At 34.9% G+C, this 21832-nt stretch overlaps 2 protein-coding genes across 9 annotated transcripts in view; both read left to right on the top strand.

Moving 5' to 3' along the window:
• LOC108690769 (protein fantom-like) overlaps positions 1-2278 on the top strand; it is a 10352-nt gene extending 8074 nt beyond the window's left edge. The window contains exons 12-15 of the mRNA XM_018198235.1: positions 1394-1592; positions 1737-1884; positions 2067-2169; positions 2225-2278. Coding sequence (XP_018053724.1) covers positions 1394-1592; positions 1737-1884; positions 2067-2169; positions 2225-2278 — 504 coding nt within the window. The remainder of the gene's footprint in view (positions 1-1393; positions 1593-1736; positions 1885-2066; positions 2170-2224) is intronic.
• A 4785-nt stretch (positions 2279-7063) lies between these two features.
• Positions 7064-21832, top strand: part of LOC108690789 (muscle M-line assembly protein unc-89) — a 42351-nt gene continuing 27582 nt past the window's right edge. For 5 of the 8 annotated variants that reach the window (XM_018198264.1, XM_018198267.1, XM_018198266.1 and 2 more), the window contains exons 1-2: positions 15680-20275; positions 20647-20756. In XM_018198264.1, the coding sequence (XP_018053753.1) occupies positions 15680-20275; positions 20647-20756 (4706 nt within the window). Of the gene's footprint in view, positions 7444-10015; positions 10050-10676; positions 10762-11010; positions 11100-15679; positions 20276-20646; positions 20757-21832 lie in introns of those variants that run through there. The other 3 variants (XM_018198269.1, XM_018198270.1, XM_018198268.1) reach the window with 3 other exon arrangements.

Raw genomic sequence — 21832 nt, 5'->3', positions numbered from 1 at the left:
TATATATATATATATATATATGTACTTAATTGGAATATTTGATTGAGAACTGCAACTTATTAAATAATTATACTTTTTTTTGTATATGATTAAGTCGATTGGATTATATGCCATTAGCAGCAATTGTATTACAATCATACAAATATTATTAAGACAATTGGTGAATTAAATTATATTAATTGCAAGTTTGAATACTTCAATACGTAACGTCATATTATCAAAATCATAGATTTTCAATATGAAACTGAAAACTCGGACGAGGAAAATTTTTATGTCAATTTAAAAAATGAAGAATTGTCTAACAATGAAACGAATGAAATGTCTGAAGAAAAAACTGGAACGATTGCAATGAAGTGAGATTTCTTCTTTGCCGTCTTGTTGTGTTTTCTCACGTTATTTAAATTGCTCGCAAAATTGAATTTTGCAACTTGAAAAATAATTTTAATTAGTTCAGATTACAAAACGGATAAAAATAAGAAAAGTAAGGAAAATAACTCTTCGAGGGATTCACCAAGCATGACGGAGTTCAAAACATTATTGGCGAATGTAAGATATGTTTAGCATATTATGGAAAACTTTCGCGATTGTATGAGAAATAGCAAAAGCGTGTTATTTGTAAATTATCGAGATTCCGGACGTATTCAGGATATTTCGTTGCTCGAAGGATCAAGCAGCACGATCCGCGATATGGACGAGATTCTCTCGGACAGAAACTGGGAGAGGTATAAGCAGAGGAGTCTGCTGACTTTTGCCAGTACATTTAATAATTTATTACATCTGTATTCATGTATGCTGATTGAATAGCTCGGTATTGAATTAGTGGTCCAAAAACACTTGCAGGAGCTAACTCGTTAAATGTGGAAACGCAGGATTACCAAAATGGCATCTCTATTTGCGTATGGGACTGTTCCATTAGTTATATTTAGATGTTCCACAAAGAGTGCTGGATTACAAACACAAATTTTCTGTATAATAAAAAAAGCTATTGAGTATATTTTATACTGTTTAGTTATTTAACGCTGTAAATTAAATAGCTATAGTAAATTGAGCTTCTGAGTTTAATTTAAAAAAAAATTTTAATTAAATTTTATTCAAATTTCTGATTTTATTGTTTAATGCAAAAAATAAAAATTTGCGAAATAAGCTAACAGAATTTTCATCGAAGATGTATCATCCATAATTTATAGAAAATTATTTTATCACAATAAATTATCATACGACGCATTTTAATAATACTTGATGTAAAATAATTAGTACATTGTACACCAGCACGTTTCTGATGGAAAAGCATACCTAAAAATATTTTCGTTAAAAGTATATCAATTTTTAAATGTACGTGACATTGTATGAAAATTAATCCAATGCAATTCTGATTTAAATACTCTCTTTTCAGCGCAATGAAAAGGATGCGATAATCATAGAAATAGTGAGTATGCAATTTTTCGACGACAGTTGCGTGATGCAGGACGATCAGATACATTTACTTTACGTAGAATATTCTTTCCTCGAGAAACGTGGCGAAGATATGGAGACCATTTCCATGAAAAAACCAAAAACAAGTGCTCAAGAAATGGTCTTCAATTATAAGAAAAGTATATCTTTATGCGTAACAACAAATATTTAGATTAATATTATAAATTAATAAAAAAACGTGTCTTCAAATATGATGTAAATTATAAATGAGAAAAATCATTCAGAAAGTATGTAACGTAAGTACAATAGTTTCGTAATTTTAGAATTTTGGATAAATGAAATAACACATCCCGTGCAAAGACAAAATTTGCGCGCCATGTTAGCCGAAGACATAAGTCCGAATATCAATTTTACTGTTATTAGTGAACCATTACCCGAGGAAAGGGAAGTTAAAGATTGCGAGGAAGTGGGGCAAGTATAATAATCTAATAAATCTATTTTATTTGGAATGTTCATAATATTATTGCAAATATATAGAAATTTATATCTATTACTTCGTGTTTCCTCTTACAATAATCTTCAATTTTATAGAATTGTATGTGTGATTTGAGATTTAATATTTAATAGCTAATTTCTATTCACATTTCTTTTAGTTATGCAACTTTTGATATAAAACAATATGCGCTTGGTGATGAGAGAAAATATATATTATTGCCGATCAAAGATAATCAAAATAGAGAAATTGGGACACTGAAGGTAATATACATTATCTCCTCTTTGTTAATAATTATTAAATTTAAATTTATTACAGATCTCTGTGTCTAGTATGAATGCTATTCAACAATGTTTACCAAAATTAAGATAGATCGATTGCATTTGGTACAAATAACAATATAAGAGACAAATATTACATGCATTTAGATTATTAGAAGATCGAATGAAATCGAAAGATCAATGTCTTCTGATTCAAGAGAAGAATTCAATTTCTAATCATATTTATTCAAAGTTTATTCAAAATTGTCCACATTTTTCTAATATATTAAATTATGTTATAACATCAAATTAATAAAAAGTATTGACATATTTATTAATTTTTCTTGAGTTTATATAAATTATTATTGGTTTACAGACTTTGTTTCTGAACTTTTTTATCGTTTTTAGCGTTTCTTTACATTTTCGTTGAGATATTTAAGTCTTTTCCTTTTCTACTTTGTATTGATGCAGCGTGTTATTTGGTTGCAATGTGCTATTTTGTTGAACTATATTATTCGTCGAGATTTCAGCGGTTCTATTATTCATATACAATTTCTTGTTATCTTTTTGAAGTAATTGGACGATTTCTTGATGTTGTTTTTTCATCTCTGATGACAGTTTAGTTCGGCGAAATATATCGTTGTAGATATTTGTAGCTATCTGAAACTCTCTGCAATCCTGTGGGCTACGGGCAATTGACCAAACACCCACTATCGTGTCGATACCCTGGCATACTCGACACATACCTGTGTATATTATTATAGATCTTTTTTAAAATTTTTGACTGATTCCTCGCGTGTAATATTTATCAAATGCGAAAAAATTAATTTACTCTGTCGCTTATCGTACCTGCGAACACCGCCAGAGATTTCGTGCGATTGTCAATGGCAAGTAAAGAAAACGGTCCACCTTTCCTAAAAGGTGCATATCCGGTTAAATTCCAGGCGGGATTCAATAAACTTTGATGAGCGGGCGGAGGTAATAATTTTGCGAGCGTCACGTTTATTATGCGATTAGTAACTTTCATGTCGATTCGTACTCCACCCTGAATAGTTATCCATGAACCCGATATCTTGCAAGGCAAACCTATGTTGGAAAAGCATTATTTTGTTTTAACATTAAGCTCTCTTAGACTGGCCACACTCGTTCAACTTGTTAAGTGACTTACTTAGACTTAAATTGTAGACGTAAGTAACGCATAAGCTTTCACATATGACGTGCAATTTATTACTGTGTCTCCAAGAGACGGTAATAAATCGTACGTCATATGCCAAAGCTTGTCGTTTCTTACGATTGTGTCTAAGTAATTCTTATGCTCAGACTCTATACTTGCGCAAGTGCAAGTTTATTTGAACGTATATGGCTGACCTTGGACTTCCAAAATAATAAATTTTAATATAATTTTAATTTTATTAATAAGATACAGATATATTGGCTAATTGAAATTTCTTAAAGAAAATTTATTGATATTTAAATGCAAGAATTAATTAAATGTCGAATTTAAAGTAAATTAATAAAATTAAGATTGCAATAACCTTCTGTCTGTTCATTTTCAGTGGCTCGATTTGATTTAATTTCTTCCAATTCGTCAATAATCTTTTCCAATATCTGATTGGCAACTTCCTTGGTTTCGTTTAACGTCGCAGAAACATTCGCACGTTGTATTTCTTCCGTTGTCTTTATTGAAATCACAGATGTAAGATTATCATGCATTTGGTCGTTCATTGGTTTGTTATTTGTATTATCATCACTTTGGAATTGTCCATGAATAATTTGAATCGCTTTCTGTTTTTCCTCAATTAATCCTTGTTTCTTACCATTGTTATACCAACTCTGTTTGATATTATTTTCTCGATCAGGAATCAAGACATGTTCTATTGGTCGATCGACAGTTGATTGAGAAAATACTGGAGCGTGATTGATAATTTTGTGTATGACTTGATTCGTGGAAATAACAGGTAAACGTGCTATTGCAGGTCCAAAATCGTTCTCAGCGATGTAGACATTCGAAGTTCCCGGAATTTTGCGAAGGATGTGCGGCACATCCATTGAAGTACCAGAATAGAGCACTTGCACTTCTTGAGGTTTGCTCATTTCTGGTATAATACTTAAATTTGAATATAGACGAGGAACTTTTAAATCCTGATATTGTAGCACATTAGGAATATGTTCAACTTTGATTTGCGGACCAAGAATGATATCCGCACTGGTAGTGAGAACTTTCGCGAAATCAGAATTGACAAAATTTTCAGTAGGAGATTCCATTTCATTGATGTATATGCTTTCTTTAGGTCGATTAATGTTCGATATTTGAAACTGATAATCCTTCTGTGTTATCTTGGGAATGTACAGATTTCCTGAATCGGTTTTCTGATCGATCAGTATCGGCAAGTACGTAGATGCGTAATCGACAGCGTTATCTTCATTTGTTTGACCGATCACAGAATGATCGATCTCCCAAGGTTTTAACAATTCGTAATTGTAAGTTAAATCTTTATCATACGAATCTCTGTCTGTGAATTGCTGTTTGAATCGTGAACGATTGATTAATGGTTTGCTGGCAAAGACAGAATCATTTGAGATTTGCCTAGCGATTCTGTCATTTTCAATCTCTGTTTCATCTTTTGATTGCATTTTAATTGGTTCGACATTGTCGTTATTATAATATTCCGAAGATACGAATCCATGATTCCTGGAATCTTTTTTAAAATTTTTTTTTCGTATTAAGCGTTTAATCTTCTTATTTGGCATTTCACTAATTTTTTGATGTCTTTGTCTTGAGTGACTGTCTTTTTCACTTACAAAGTTTCGTTCAGCAATATTATTTTTAATTATTTTATTCACAGTATTTTGATTTGTCCCATCAATATTAACAGGTAGATTTATTTTTTGTCGTTTCTTCTATAGAATAAATATTACTAATTAAATTAATATTTAAATAGAAAAATAATAAGATCTTTCTTTTATTCACCTTAATATGATTTTGCTTGCGTAACCAAGGATGTGCTTCATACCGTTTTAATCCATGTTTATTTCTCTTTTTTTTTCTCTTTTCATTACGATTTAATAATTCATTCAGTTTTCTCGTATTTACTATTGGTTTACGTATACTTTTCATTCTATCTACCAATAAATCTTTCATATTAGAATTCTGTACAGTCCCGCTTAGATTTGCCAATTTCTTTATATTACGTTGTAATTGCGGCGATTCAAGAGCTTCCTTCGCTAATTTCTGTGCTAAGAATTTAATTTTTTTTCGTTCAGAATTGAACGTAGCCTCTAAATCTATATTTTTGTCAAATCTTTCATTAGAAACTTGCTCGTCTAAATTCGATCTTTTCACTATCGTTTCCTTTTTACATTTATTATTGTCTTGTATGCGGAAAAAATCCTTTGCAGGCGGAATAATTGATTGCACAGCAGACACGTCATTGCAAATTATTCTGAGTAGTAATGATATTATCATGACGAACCTGATCACACATAAGGAAAAGCTGTTGTTGTACATATATCGTATCGCAATAAAATTTGGCAATACCTTAGATATCAAAGATGTGTACGATGCCAAGAATACCTGTAGTGTTTGCTTGTATTTCTTGGTATCATTTACAAAGCATTTGCTATTCTAATAAGAAAATTCCTCCTTCCTTTCTCCTGTTTTTTATTTAAGATTTATTTATTAATTGTAGCTCAAACTTTACGATCCCGCAGTTCATCGGCGAAACCGAGAAATTGCACAATTCTTTGAGTCCCTCGTAATTACATCGATAGATGTGTAGATGCCTTCATTAGAATAAGGCATTCGCGACAAAATGAGATTGACGAGAAGAAAGCAACATTTACGTGTCGATTTATCGCTCGCAAATTTTTATCTACATATTGGATTTAACTTTGTTTTGTGTTCAGAGTTAGTACAATTCAAATCTTTAAAAATTATGATTTAAAAAATAGAAGTGTATATATATATATATATATATAATTTTTCATCATTTTCAACATTGCCAAACTTTAGTTTGTTCGTCAAAATTTTATATCATGTTAAAAATGTTGTTAATCACTACAATTTTTTAGGATAATTAAAATTTTTGTTATGACGTTAAATTTGCAACGTTGTATTACATATTATAACAGATTCGATACGCAAATAGATCTCATCTACTCTCAATTTAAAAGCCGCGTAATCACGAAATACGTCATAATTGATCAGAGGCAAAGAAATCGCAGTCAGTATAACGTTGCTAACCGTATCTTGGTATCGATTTAGATCCGTGAAGAGAAATCCCTGGAGAGACGTGCAGGCATCGATTATTATTAGAAGCGGCCGAAACTCGGCCAATTGACCGCGCTACGAATTAGCACATGCAAACCCCATAACAATGATTTCGTAGCAGTTGTTCTCATTTTAGTTTGTTAGAACAAGAATGAACAAGAATTTATTACATAAAAAATAAAAAAACATTTTATAAGTAGAAGAATAGATTTTATCAAAGAGAAAGAAAGTTTTTACGTTACTTTATTTTTAAAAATTATTTTTTGAAAATTATTTAAGGAATAAAAAAAATAGTAAATAAATTAGAAAATATTAATAATATTAAGATTAATACTAAAAGATTTAAAAAATATTTCATCAATTATTCATGATTTTTTAAATTAATGCAATAACAATAAGTTGTATGGATATTTTTAGAAAAGAACACTAGAAGAAATGTAATTAATAATATTTTAATGTACTTGAACATATATTGTATATACTAACGTGCACACACTGCTTAACTCACACTTTACAATTACTGCAGAAGAAAATCTAATTGAGTAACGACTACATCAATTCAGGTGTAGTTCAATTTAAAAATAGGAGGGAATTTTATCGTCCTGTAGAATTAATGTAATGTTTGAAGAACTGAATTGGTATAACGATTAAGGAGAAAAATTTAAGAAAGCAATTCGGAGCATCATGTCGAAGAGATTATCGATGGCGATGAAGAGGTAGAGAAGAGAAGAAGAAGAAACTGCATTCGGGCATCGGGACGCGTTGTCGCTGGCATTGGTAGCAGTCTCGAGATAGCCGTCGGCTGGCTTCCTCACTGGCTCGGGCGATTTATTCGGGGATTCCTAGGTAGTCGAAGTGGCGAGCGAGTGACTCGGCGACGTTGACGGAGATCGACGAGGAAGATCATTTTGTATACGTAATTCAATTACTTTCCCTTTTACGTGTTAAAGCCGATAATCCGAGGGTTGGTGAGTGAAAGCCGAGGCGCAGTCTCGAAGATCCTGGAGGTCAGTGCATGGCTCTTTCTCCTTTTTCTCTCCTCTCAGGACAGTTCTGTTTTTCTTTCTCCCCTGATCACATTTCCCTTTCTGACTATTGTCTCTTCTTTCTCTCGTTCGTCCCGTGTCAGCTCAGCTCGTTGGTGCTATTTTCGCGCGAGTGTGTTGTGCAAGTGTCGAATGTTAGCGTTAAGGTGCTGATTCCGATGTAGAGCTCATTCGATAGGTCAAGTCGTCTCTCGCTCCGTTCGTCGAGAAACCTCACCCTATCCAACTTATCCTACACTCCTGACATGTATATTCTGCTGTGAACGGTTTATGTATGTATGTGTGCAAGTACAAAAGATCATACTTGTTAGAAATGCAAACGCCGTCGTCTTCGATGAACGGTATCGAGAAATTCATTCAAAGTTTAATCAATATTATAGGCATAAATATTATCTATATATATTTTATGTGAAGATATGATAATTTTGAAATGAAGTCTATTATAACTAATGTCATTTATAAAATCTACTTCGTTAACATTGTGAATATCATATTAATATTCTACTCTGTCTATATAATATTAAAATTTGAATTTGTCAGAATATAATTATAATTCTGGATCAATATTAGAAGTCAAATCATACATAAGTGTATCAACAACGATCACTTATCGCTTTGAATGAGCAAAGTTATTGGTCGCTTAAATACTTATAGCGAATGACAATTGCAATTAATCTTGATAATGACAATAATAATTTTATGATTTATTTGTCATACTGTCCGATTTGTTTTAAGTGACATGTATAAAATACTGCCATGCGAAAGCGTAGCATGTTGCGAAAACGAAAGCGTGATAATAGTCTTCCTGAACAAGGAAATCCCGTTGTGATGATATATGATATTTTGCTTCAGCGAAACAGATTAATAAATGTGGTTAATTAGTTAAGGTCTGGATTCGGTGTCGCCAACTAAACGTTTGTTCGTGTCGGTCTCAATTTTCGAAATATTATATTTAAGTAATTGAAGCTTGTTTTATTAAAACAATTTTTATATCTCATATTAAATTAAAAGAAGTAACATAATAGATTCTATCAATTAAAAAATTTGATTAAAAAATAAGGTGCACAAGATTTTTAGAAATTTCAATTTTCATTTTAATATTATTTTGTAATAGTATTTATACAATTCACTTTTTCGTTGATCCGTTTAGTACTTAAAATTACAAATTGATAATATATTTATTAAGCAAATATTATTATACGATTTTTTTATTATTACATCATACGATATATTAAGTATATTAATATTTACAAAATATGTTTAGCTATGTCCTAAAGATCGTCAATATGAATTTTTCTCGCGATCAAAACAGTGAGACGGCTAACTGTGATAATGTATGTACACAGCCTGAAATTTTTGGCCAAATAAAACGCATAGCTCTCTATGCATCGCTCTAGTCGTGCTCAAGGTGCTTCATAAAATAGCTGCACTATTTTCCTGGCACAGTTTCCCAGAGTCAAGCATCCAATGAATCAAACCGTAGGAAGGCCAAGTTTTTAGTTTTGTATAAACAGAGTTATACATACATGTCGACACTCTACGAATTTGCGCGTAAATTTTATTTAGTAAACTACCTACTAGCAAACCAAGCTTGGTTTACTTTGTGGAGAACAATAGAAGCTGATAATGTAATTAATTACTTTTACTGTACCTTCAAGTCAATCAGTTCATTAACATTCACGAAATTTTTATAATTTTGCTTTTCTTAATTTGTTAAATTTTTTCGCGGCAATTAATTAAAAGAATTAATTCGATTTTATATTGGTGTCTAAACATTTTTCCTATTATATTAATAAATTAGATAGACAAATTTATAAATTTATTTATTGTTATGTGGATGTGAATTTATCTTTTGTTTTTTAATTAAATTACTAGGATAGGAAAATAAGCATGTACATTACTAATCTTTGATCACGACTTATATTTGAGAAAAAGTTTTCTCCCTAATGATAGCTCCGGGGCCATGTGTTTACACCATGTGAGCTGCTGTATCATTCACTAACACAAGGTAGTTAGTACACAAGGTAGTAACACAGTATATTTTCATTCCAGTGAAATGTCTAAAAAAATCGTGGATTAGCGCATGATTTGCTTTTATTATATCAATGATTGCAATCGTAATAAAGAAAGCTAATAATAATTACAAAGCTATAAATTATTTTTATATTAATTTGACAAAATTTTATAATTAATGTAAAAATTAAGAACGATGCAAAACATATATTTCGAAAATTGAAAATTGAAATTAAATTGAAGTTATGATCTGACGCGCGCGTTGCAATTTCCCCAAAGATGAATCATCTCGCGCATCAATCCCGCGATTCAGTGTGGCACTTCGGTGATGCGAAAATCGAATAGCGGAAGTGACCCGATTAACGGAGAAACGAATGAAAATGCGGCCAACACCGCGACGAGCCGACGGAGTCAGCCAATCGCGACGAACAGCTACAACTGTCCGCGTGTCGGAAATAGATCTTGGATGTCTCAAACCAAAGGTTGATCCACTAAGATGCTTACTTTATTCATCAGTGCATTACGCATTTATCGTCGTTGGCTCTGACCATTAGGTAATGAATTATAGTAATATTTACTTGACGGCAAAATCAAGGACTGTCGTAAAACGTCGCGATTTTCCGCAGGAAAGAGAGGAATCTTCCCCATCACCCTCTTAATATACCTATGTTCCATTTTAATATTCTTTTTTCTTCATATTGCAATTTAGTTAAGTTATATTGTCAGAGTTATAGTTCTTTCTCTATTTTGTCTATAAATCAATCTATAGTTGGCTTCTATAGTTGGCAACTCTCACAGGTTTCATTATATTCTTCATTTTGAATGTAGGTTTAAACAGATATTAGACATTGCGATTGATGATAAGATTCCGTGGATAAATCTGTTGTGTTTTCTTGATTCTTTGATGTAGATAAGTTACCTACTGCTCGAAAGAGAGACTTTAAGAATTTGCAAGCTTTCTTGATTTTTGATGAAATTTATCTGAAACATTTAGCAACGATATGTTTAATGATGATATCGCAATGATATTAGCATTTATATAGACACATAAAAAAATAAAATTTGTTTATGCAAAAAATTTATCATAATATATAAATTATTATTTTGAAATAATTATTGAGATAACAAGCTAATTTAGGTAAAACTTAAATTATATTAGTCTTTATTTACATTTGTTTCAGAATAATAATGTAACATTGAATGATTGAACACACATAATAATGGCATTTAATTCGCGAATGAGTACTACATCTAAAAGAAAAAAAGGTAAGTAATATTTGTTATATTTTATAAAAATTTTGTAAAAAAAATATTTTCCCCTTTGCTTAAATTATTACAATTATGCCGAGTAAGCAAATTTAAACACATTTATGTTGTTTACATAATAATAAATTGAATATATATTACGCAAAAAAAGGAAATTTAGAATTGTACTATTTAAATTAAATTAAATTTTATGATTTATGATAAAGATATTTATTTCTGTATGTAGTGTTTGTTGCATTGTTTATGCAGAATTTTCGTTGGAGTTATCTCGTACCATTACTAGTGGAACGACAATTCAACGAGGAATAACTGAAGAAGTCGTACATTTAACAAGCAGAGTGAGTATAATATTGATCATGAAAAAGAATGCCGCTCCTATTTTTTTCAATTATACTTTATTATTATTACTATATTTTCTATATTTAAAATAAAATAGCCATATATATGTTTTAATTTATAAAAAGAAAAAATCCATAGATTATAAGTAATGAGTATAGCTCAAAGAAATAACAAATGCTTAGATCAGCTTAAATTAATTAATATAAAACAATAAAAACACATCGATATTTAGCTATGTTTCAAAATTCAGTTTCAACTCTAAAAATTTATAGTTTACGTTACGTGCGTTCTATAGATTTGTACAATAGTATTGGTAGTGAATTTTGAAACACAGTCTTAGTTATAGAAAAGGGTAGAAAACGTTTTATGTAATATGTTATGCGTTCGATATATCTGGAACTGAAACAAATGACATTTATTCATAGCATAGAACAGAAATAAGTATGTAAAAGAGGCAATGCTCCGTCTATTCATATTTCATACTATATGTCTATGGATTTATGTATTACAGTGATGCATACATTTGATGGACTATCTTGGTTTCTAAACACGCAAATAAATAAACCATACAAATCTTTAAATTGTCCAAAGCAAAGACAATTACGTCTCTATGACCAGTATTCATAGTCGATTCTTATTTTAAGACTGTCTTAAGTAATGTCTTAAGTTGCTTATATATACGGCCCTCTGATTAGCTTATGACATCTTAAGACGGCCTCAAATATAAGAATGAACTATGAATACCGGCCTATATTAGCGCTCCGATATTATTACTATTGATATATGCATATTGAAGCTATATTTTCATGCTACATATATGTATGCAGGAAATAAAAATGTATAAAAAAATTTTTATAATCTATATTATTATTGAACGCATTTTATGCAGACAGATTTTGGAACATATACTTTATTACATTATGAACAGATATTATATGAAGATATACACTTATAGAGTTTCTCGACTATGTGAGTCTCATTTAGCGTGTGAGGTTGACATGTCCTTGACAACAGCAACATCTTTTTTGACACACTGTGTCGGTTTGTAGAAAAAATCTCGGAATCATTGTGATTGAGAGGAGACCAGACGAGTAGATGATAGAAGTAGATGGAATACCTGATTCGCTGCCAAAAGCTGTAGTCTACACACTGCCATTTCGAACCCTCCAGCGATACACGTGTGTCTTTCGTCTTCACGCGTTGTCTTTCCCTTTTTTCCCATCGCCTTTCGCTCGGCAATCTTTTTATTAAGATCGTTCTCTTTCACGCGATGCATACAAGGGATGCATTATGTTGGCGCGTTTCAAATTTCTCGAAGCAATGCTTCGTTCTCGCGATATTGCACCGAAATATGTGCCCAACCCTATTAGGCTTGGCTTAGTTAATCGTGCAACTTCTTGATGTTGTAATATAGAATTATATAGAATTATTATCATCTCGTTACATATTTTATTACTGATTATATGAAGTAAAAATAGAATTTATTTTAATTCATTATTTGTCTTTTTACACTCCTTATCCCATTAGCTTTTTATAATATGTATATAATTATTAGTATTAATATCTTAGCACATATTTTATTCTATCATCATGACACTAATGAGACATTTCTGGAAATGGAGAGTGAAGCAAACTGGGGACAAAGCCCGAGGAATTTACACGGTTTACGTTTTATACGAGGTGCTTGCCCGGCATTGGTTGATTTTTATTCTCGGTTTATTTTTGATCGCATCGTGCAGTTTTAACAACGGTCAGATGCGTTTATCGGTCGTCAATGAATTATACGAGCAATCACGAATTCCGCCCACAATATGCACACGTCTGGCGCCTCGTCATCCAAAGGAATCTTCCGGATTTTGAGAAAAAGCGATTGAGAATATAGAAGAATTAATTTATGTGATTAATGTAATCAACTAAATACTTCATTAAATTCTGCAATCGACACTTAATTTCTGTAATCAGTTTCTTGTTTTAATATTGTCAGAAGTTATAATAACAACTGTTGTATTTATTTAAATTTTATGCAGATAAATCATTTTATTTCTTTCGAATTAAATTTAATGTTTGACTGATGATTTATGCGCTTGTTCATTATAATGAAATAATATATAAATTAGAATGTTTTCATAATTATAAATCAATATAGACCTTGCATCGTTTATCATGGTTCGCTCGACTTCTTCCCTAAGAAAGCTAACAGTTGTCGTAAATCACTGCGAACGACCGCGGAACAAAACGTTAAAGTAACTTTGGTTCCATTAAGTCACGCTAGGAAAACTGCTCGTTCGACCATAAAAATATGCAAGTATGTTCTGAATGCTCGCGCGTGATTTTTCCTTCGTCTGCCAGTGGACTGGCACCAAATAGATGTTTAAGTTTAAACGGCATCGCTCATTCTCATCGTTTTTCATTGTAAAGCTTTATTTCTCACACCTATTCCGCTTGACATTGCCAACAAAGCGTCCGCGCATTTGTTTACGAAGGGCTTAACCATTCAGAGCAAAGCGCCTCTTACTCTTTTTAAACTAATATTTGCTATTTATTGCCGGGACTTGCGCAATATTTAATTGCTTAAAACGGAACTCCACTCATTATTATCAAGAAAATTATCAAGCAATTATTAAAATTTACACTATTAAAATTCATAATGAAAACATAGGAAATTCTAATTTACATGAGAAAAATATAAATATTCTTTGAGTAATCAATAGTACAATATAATTATATAAACATCAGATTATTAATTTCAATCGTAATTCTAATAAAATATATTCTATTTAAATTGTCATGCAGTTTCAGAACCGAATCTGTGGTTACCAAATCAGTGGCTTTCAAAACGCGAGAAACTTCCACGTGCAAACTCCCGTGCGCCGAAAATCCGGTGTCGGCTATGCACGACTTCACGGAGATCCGGGTCCGTGTACTCCGTTCTAAAGATGTATTGGAGAAGTGTAAGAAGGGTAGGCTATTTCTGGTCGTGGGAGCTGAGAGAGAGACTCGCTGTGCAAACGGCTCTTAGCCACTTCGTACGCAGAGAGTAGTCTCGCTTTCGCCGCGTATCGCCAATATACACCTTTCGGGAGGATCGCATCTCGTGAAAAGCCGAATGATGTGATCGGTATAATAAGAGTGAGGATGTTTTGCTTAGTGATCGGCATGAACAAAAATCTATGGGCTACTCACAACAAAAATTGTAGTATAAAAATAATGAAGAACGCGTTCATTCGATTACACTGGAACGAGAAACGAATGAAATATGTATAATCAAATATGTATAATAGACGAGAATGAATATTTTCATGTAGAAAGAAATGATAAGAAGCAAAATAATTATATAATTTTTTATTTCTAACAAGGAAACAGGATAGAATAAAATTGCTTCAACAATCAGTGTTTAGAGGAAAATTTGGAAAGAAATTTTGCTTTACAAGATTAAATATTATTAAGAAATTCAAAAAATTTCTGTAAATATTAAAAATTAATGATTATTAATAGCTTTATTTTTAAATTTGTAGTTCCTAAATTTCTTTTAAAGAACTATTATTAAATTATCTGCATAAAAGTGCATATATGTGAAATTAATAAATGGACTAATAAAGAAATCAAGATTGCAATTCGTGACATGAAATGATGTACAGAAATGTTTTTTTTTAGAATTATAAACATGAAAAATAAACCGTGAAACGCTCAATATTATGTCAGTTTACAGGTGACGCGTGCGAGGTATTAAGCAATCAAAAGTAAAATGTCAAATGGTTAAATGCTCGTTCTAAGAAAAGAGAGAATAAATAATATTGAGCAAATGTTAGCTCAAGTAATAAGACAAATTTTTTGTTAAAAATTTTAAATGGATGTTAAAATTTTTCAACTTTGAATCAATTATAAAGACTTATATTGAGAAGAATCGATAAATGATACGCTTTGATCTAAATTATATTTTATTCAAAAAGAAGAAGGAAGTATGCAAGAAGTTGTACTCAGAATCTAGACATGTGTAAATGAATTGAAAAACGAAATTCAACAGATATTGCGGCGGAGGTGAGATGCGTGAAAATGATCGAAGGCGCAAAGTCGCGATTGCCATCGTGTGGATGCCAAGTTTCGAGCTGATTTATCTACATCATCGGTAAAACGATTTCATTGACGTGTGAGTGTAAATGTGATTGGACATTAATTTCTGAAGAAAGAATTGATATATAAATCGACCGGTTAAAACGTGAGCTATAGCGCGCTCTTAAGACCAATTTGATTCGCACAATTTGTGAATTCAAATTCGCGAGTTCAAGTTCAAGACGAATCACTCGAAATCTTGAAAGCTTTACATATAATCTTTCATTCTAATCGCAGAGTATATCTGTAATCTCAAGTCATCAATCAGAGTACTAATAATCTCAAGTCATCAAGAAGGACATGATTAAGAGAAGAATAATTTAAAATCAAGAATACTCTATTATCTATTTTTATAATTATATCTCGAAGTCAACGTGATAATATATGTAATCGTTAGAAAAATTATAAAATATTATTAATGTTTTCATAATATCAAATAAATATCAAATAATTATCTCAGGAGGAGACAATGTCCTTCTGCAGGATTACAGGTAAAAGTCGGGGTCTCCCTAGACCAAACTACTTTCCGCTTTTACCACCTATAAGTCCAGCGGACGCGAAGCGATTCTGCCGCATCACTGGCAAATCCTACGGCTTGCCAACTCATCATTACATTCCGGTGCTGTTGGGCGCGCAGCCTCATGATAAGTCAAAATGTAAGATTACGAACGCGTCGGGTCTCGGCGCGCATCATTACACTGCCGGTTTGATTGTCGGCGAAAAGAAGAGACACGTGATGCTCAAGAACTATCGCTATGTCTTTCCGATTTTGGAGGGTGAAGGTGAGCAGCAACGTGCACTGAGAGAGCTTCTAAACACGAAGCAAACCCCAATTGAAGAAGCAGAGAAGTTTGTGTACACGGTGGAAGAACGAAGATGCAGCCTTGTATTTCCAGCGAAGTTGGAAGCCGCCGTTAGAGACGGAGACGTCAAAGATGTAATGCTCTCGAGAGATTGTGATACCGTTTTGTTAAGATTGAAGCAAGGCAAAAATGTGTCTGTGGATTTTAAGAATTTAGTGGATTTTGAAAATCTTTATGACGGCATGGGACCACGAGAAGAGGTGCTGAAGGAACGAGAAAAGTTGGAAATGGAAGCTAGAAAACGAAAAAGAAAGAAACAGACTGTACTAAATTATGCAAAAAAATTTTTTGAAGAGAAAGAGAGAGCAGCCGATGAAGAAGAGCTCCAACGTACTAAGCAGCTTAAATTACGAAGCATCAAAGAAGAGATCAAGGACGAAATGGCAGAAAACTGGAAGCACGTAAATGTAGAACAAGCGAAACTAATGTCTTTTGATGTCGTGAATATGTCGAGTGCCTTCAAGGACGCAACAAAACCCGTTTCCAACATATTAGACTGGAATTCATTGAAGAACGACTCGAAAAAACCAATTGGTGTGCCAATAATCGGAAAAATACCAATACCTATAATGGCTGAGCCACAAATCATAGATCAAGAACCAATCTTATACACCAGTCCTATACCTGAGTTTGTAGGTGGTTTTGAAGCGATCGCAATCGTAAAATCGCTAACACCTTTAATTGCAAAGCCGGACATTACATTGCAGAATGCGATTCAAAATATTCTACAGGATGATCTTGAAGGGAGCGCAAACGTGACGGAGAAGTTTTTACAAGCTGGAGAACAGACGTTACAATGTTTGCCTAAGATAGAGGAAATACCCGAACTAGTGCGAAATCTACCCACTGGGAAAAAGCTCACGATGCATAATGTTAAAGGTCTCAAGCTGGACATAAAATCGGCGGAAAGATTTGTCACTGGTCAAACGGTGCACACACCTTCCGGTACTATTTTTGTGCCTGGTCAAACCTTGCAGACGCCTCAAGGTCCCACTTTCATTCCAGGATTAACTCTTAATACACCTGATGGTCCTCTTTTGGTCCCTGGACAAATCGTGACTGTGAATGAGTCGGAGGGAGCAAAGACGTCAGTGTTTGTCGCTGGACAAACCTTAACAACAGAGCGAGGCGAGCATTTCGTGCAAGGACAGACATTCCACACAAGCGAGGGAAGCAAGTTTGTTGAAGGTCAGACCGTTCTGACAGAGGAGGGTCCAAAATTTGTAGCTGGTCAAGTAGTAGCAAATGGTACCTTCGTCACTGGTCAAACCGTCATTACTCCGGATGGAGTACGTTTTATGGCGGGCCAGACAGTTACGGATTATCGTAGCGAGCCAGTCTTTGTGCCGGGACAGAATGTACAGATCAATGGCAGACACGAATTTGTACCTGGTCAATGCGTTGAATCACTGAATAGCGGACCCAAGTTTGTTCCTGGACAGACATTACTAACAGCCGAAGGTTCACAATTTGTTCCAGGTCAATACGTGACTACGAAATCAGGCGAGAAACATTTTGTTCCTGGTGTTGCTAGAGAAACGGAGAATATCTCAACATTTGTGTCGGGGATGACGTTGGATACCCCAAAAGGTCAGAAATTTGTTGAAGGACAAGTGTTAAAAACTCCGGAAGGTGTGGTATTCTGTCCAGGACGAACCATTATCACCGAGAAAGGCTTCGAATTTATCGCAGCGAGAAAGTTCGATGAAGTAATTTTCCAAGACGCCGGTCCTATCGGTATACCTGTAAATTCGAAGACTGCGAGTGCAGTGTTAACTTTGCAGCAACGTGAAGTCTTCGGTCACATGGTGCAGACAGAGAAGGGTATTGAATTCTTCCCAGAGAACGCGAGAAATTTGCCGGAAGGCAGGAAAATCGTCCCCGGACAATTAGTTACCGGTGACAAGGATGGGCCACGTTTTGTACCGGGTGTCATGACAGAGGATGGTTTCTTACCAGGTCAGATAGTTACAACAGAGAAGGGCGAGGAATTCGTGCCTGGTCAAGTAATCGATACTAGCAGTGGACCGAAATTCGTGCCCGGTCAGATAGTGGAGACCCGAACCGGTCCCAAGTTCGTGCCTGGTCAAACGGTAGATACGCCCGATGGACCACGTTTCGTGCCAGGTCAAATCGTTGATACCAAAGTAGGGCCGACGTTCATTCCCGGTCAGGTAATCTACACCGAGGAAGAGGGATCTAGATTCGTACCGGGACAAGTGGTGGACACGCCGGATGGACCCAGATTTGTACCTGGTCGCGTGGTGGAGGCAGGCGAAATGGGTGTGACCTTTATACCGGGTCAAATTGTGCAGACGGAAGAAGGGCCTTGTTTTGTCGCCCCTGATCTCATTGATACGCCTGAGGGTGAGCTAGAGTTTTCTGTACAGGGATTCGAGGTTACTCCCGAGGAGCTGCGACTGCTGCGCCCACAACATCTACATTACAATCCACGTTTTCGCCATCGCGGTGAGACCAGCATAGATTCTAAGATGTTACACGAACTATCTGAGGCGGGATTATCCGTGGGACGAAAAGTTGCGACAAATCTACCGACAGTGGACGTGGATGTAGATCCGAAGGCGATGGCTTTAGAACAGGCTCTCGCCGTGGCAACAAAATTAGGTTTGCAAGGTGGTACGGCGGTGAAGTTGGCGCAAGTCATGTCGACAATTGCGCAATTAGCAAAAAATATTGTTTTGCAGCAACAACGAAATTCAGACTCTGAAAATACAATAATGTTAACAAACGGTAATCGATCGTCTGTTATTGAAACTGAAGAAATAAGAACAAATAATGAGAATAACTTCGAGTCACTGCAGGATATAATAAGAGCAGCAATTGCAGCAACTGCTCTGATAATATCAGATGATCAACAAATAACATTAGATAATAGCAATTTTCAAGACTTTGTCTATTCTTCCATTAGTGAATCCTTTAACATTCTATTGCGTCAAAACGATCAAGACATCGATCAATCGGTAGATGAAATTTTAAAAATTCTCTTAATTTCACAAAATCGCAGTGCTCTTTGTCAAAGTATACTGTCAGAATTGTTGAACACTAAGAAAAACAAAGTGAACATTCTCAAATCGACCGTGAGTCCACGCCAGCCATTGCGGAGAGATGTTATACTCGACAAGCTATCGCTGATTCTCAAAGAGGAACACAATACGGATTTAATTGGACCGGCCTTTCGAACCGTTTCGAAGAACGATCCAGAGCTAGTATCACTTGTTCTAAAAAATGTGTCGCGACACGTAGCGGACGTGGTGACTGAAAAGGAAGCTGCGGAGACAGTTCATAAGGCGATCATCCAGGCGGTTCGAGAATCAAGCAAAATTTGCGTAACAGAGCTATTGAATGCCGAGGGACCAGACGTTCGCGAAATGCTGCTTCAAGCTGTAGGTTTAGCACGAGCTCTAGGGATGCCTGACACGGCGAACAGTTTGCTGTCAGTGATCAACGACGAGAAATCTACCCAGGCTCTGGCAAATGATCGGGTGACCATGGACGTATTGAAGAGATTGGCAATCATGAGGAAACTCGCAGAAGAACGGCCACCTTTTATGAATGCTCTCAGACAGCTATGCAGCGATCCCGAATTGGCTAAAACGGATCCGCGATTACGAACTCTCGTAAGAGAGAGTGCCGCACTGATGATAGTACCTGAAGAGACTCCTTTGATGTCTTCAGCCGATGTTCCAACTGCGTTGCTACGCGCTGACAACAGCCTGGCGATGGAAGAATTCTTATTGAGAAGAAGTCATAAGCGTTCGGCTATTTTCATGATTTTGAAACAGGGTATGCAAGCAGTCGTACCTAGAGAGGCTTCCAGGTCGGTGTTAACCGGTGAAGTCGCCTACACTGTCCTTGATGAAGATGGTATACATCATTTCGAACCGTTGCACGTATTTTCGGCGCTCAGGCTGAATCCAGCCGCTCATCGATTCTCCATGTATTGTTGCCCGGTAGCAAAGGAAGTGGATATTGAAATCGGCGAGATGATGTCCACCACCTTTACCGGTACAACATCGATTGCGAGCAGTCTGGATGGCTCTGCCAATGGTAGTTCCAATAAGCAAGAAAGTAATGGTACTGCAACTCTATCAAAATCTGAACAATCGGCTGCTTTTTATTCAGTTAGCAGAGAGAACACGCCAAGTCTGAAGAGATTGAACGGTGCTCGGAGCTTTGAGCGGGTAAAGTATAATATTAGGAAGATGGAGACCGAAATATGTGATGAACATTTTCTATCGAAGAGCCAATATATTTAATATTTTATATTTCACGTTAACTATAAATTATTTAATCAAGAAAAAGTGATTCACGTTAGGTCTAGTTTCGCGCGTGATATAATTTTTAAGATTTTCATTTCTTGTTAATTTCTTTCAATGCTGAATGATTCCAAAACCTGTTTCTATTTTTCAATTAAAACCACAGTTTTATAATTCAATTGTGTTTTATAATTTAAAAAAAAGATGCATCATTCCTATTTTTATTTCAAGGTGCACTTGAAAAAAAGTCCGATACAATTTTTTATTCTATTTGTGTCATCGTATTTTTGTTACAGGGATCTTCGGAAAATTATGTCATTGTGAAGGACTACATAGCGGACACCGATGGATTCACCGTGAATGTTGGCGACATCGTCGAGGCCGTCGATCATGACGATTCGGCAAAGTAAGTAATTTTTAGTTCAAGGATACAATTTAAGAGAAAAGAGAGATTGCTTCTCGATGGATTTTGTCATCGCGCTGCTTTTCGTATCGTGCGCGTATACGTGGGTGGCAACCGTTTCGTGATAGATAAAATTCACCACTCGATCTAAAGATAGTCTGCGCGACTCATCATTCGCACGCCCGTCTCACACTGCGCGCGTCGACATGCTTGCGATAACGATTGTCCAAGTTGTTTATCATCGATACCTGAGATCTCGGCGTACAGGATGCGGAAGTGATAACCAAGGGATCAAATTGGATGGACGCATTTATGACCAACAGGTGCATCTCGTCTATTAACGCTGACACTGGTTTTCTCGTGAGAGCGAGCGCAGATAATATCGGATTTTGAAGGCAGCTACTGTTTGTACGCGTATTAACCGCGACCGCAATTATATATTTTTCACGTTCATCGCTGAACCCGTGGCTTCTCCTGTGATCGTAAGAAAACCGGGGAGCTTCGTCCAAGCTAATCCGGATGTCGAACCATAAGACGAGGATCATTGCCCCGCGAATGTAAGACACGCTTGGGTTTCTGCTTGCACACCCGCCCGCGGTGTTCTATTTTTATACTATACGGTGGTTTTATTGGCGTTCGGCTTGACTCGTCTGACATATGATGCGAAATTTGTAAATACTTCGACAGATGGAAAATACGCGCGAAATTTATAGTCACATAAAAATCTTGCGCTAGTGATCTTGGTTATGCAAGAAAATTGGCGTTTATGCGCTCGCTACAACAGAATAATCCTCGAATGTGTCAAATAAAAAAATCTTGAAATTGCTATTAAATTGCATGAGACTTCTGAAATGAAGTAATGTAACGGTGGAAAAACCATACTGTGAAATCTACATCTTGCTATTATACGTCATAAAATTAGCACAGCACATGGCTTTCAACTACATCTGCAAAATTAACAAGATGAAACGGCATGTTGTGAAATATAATCTGCAAATGGCATCCTCATCCTACCACAATGCTTGTGAAACATCCGCTTTAATCGCTTTGCACATTAAAGACTCATTGTTATGCGGTTA

The sequence above is a fragment of the Atta colombica genome, unplaced genomic scaffold (assembly GCF_001594045.1).
Source record: "Atta colombica isolate Treedump-2 unplaced genomic scaffold, Acol1.0 scaffold351, whole genome shotgun sequence".
NCBI classification, from domain to species: domain Eukaryota; kingdom Metazoa; phylum Arthropoda; class Insecta; order Hymenoptera; family Formicidae; genus Atta; species Atta colombica.
Note: the sequence above shows the minus strand (reverse complement) of the source record. Positions and strands in the feature narration are given on the sequence as shown.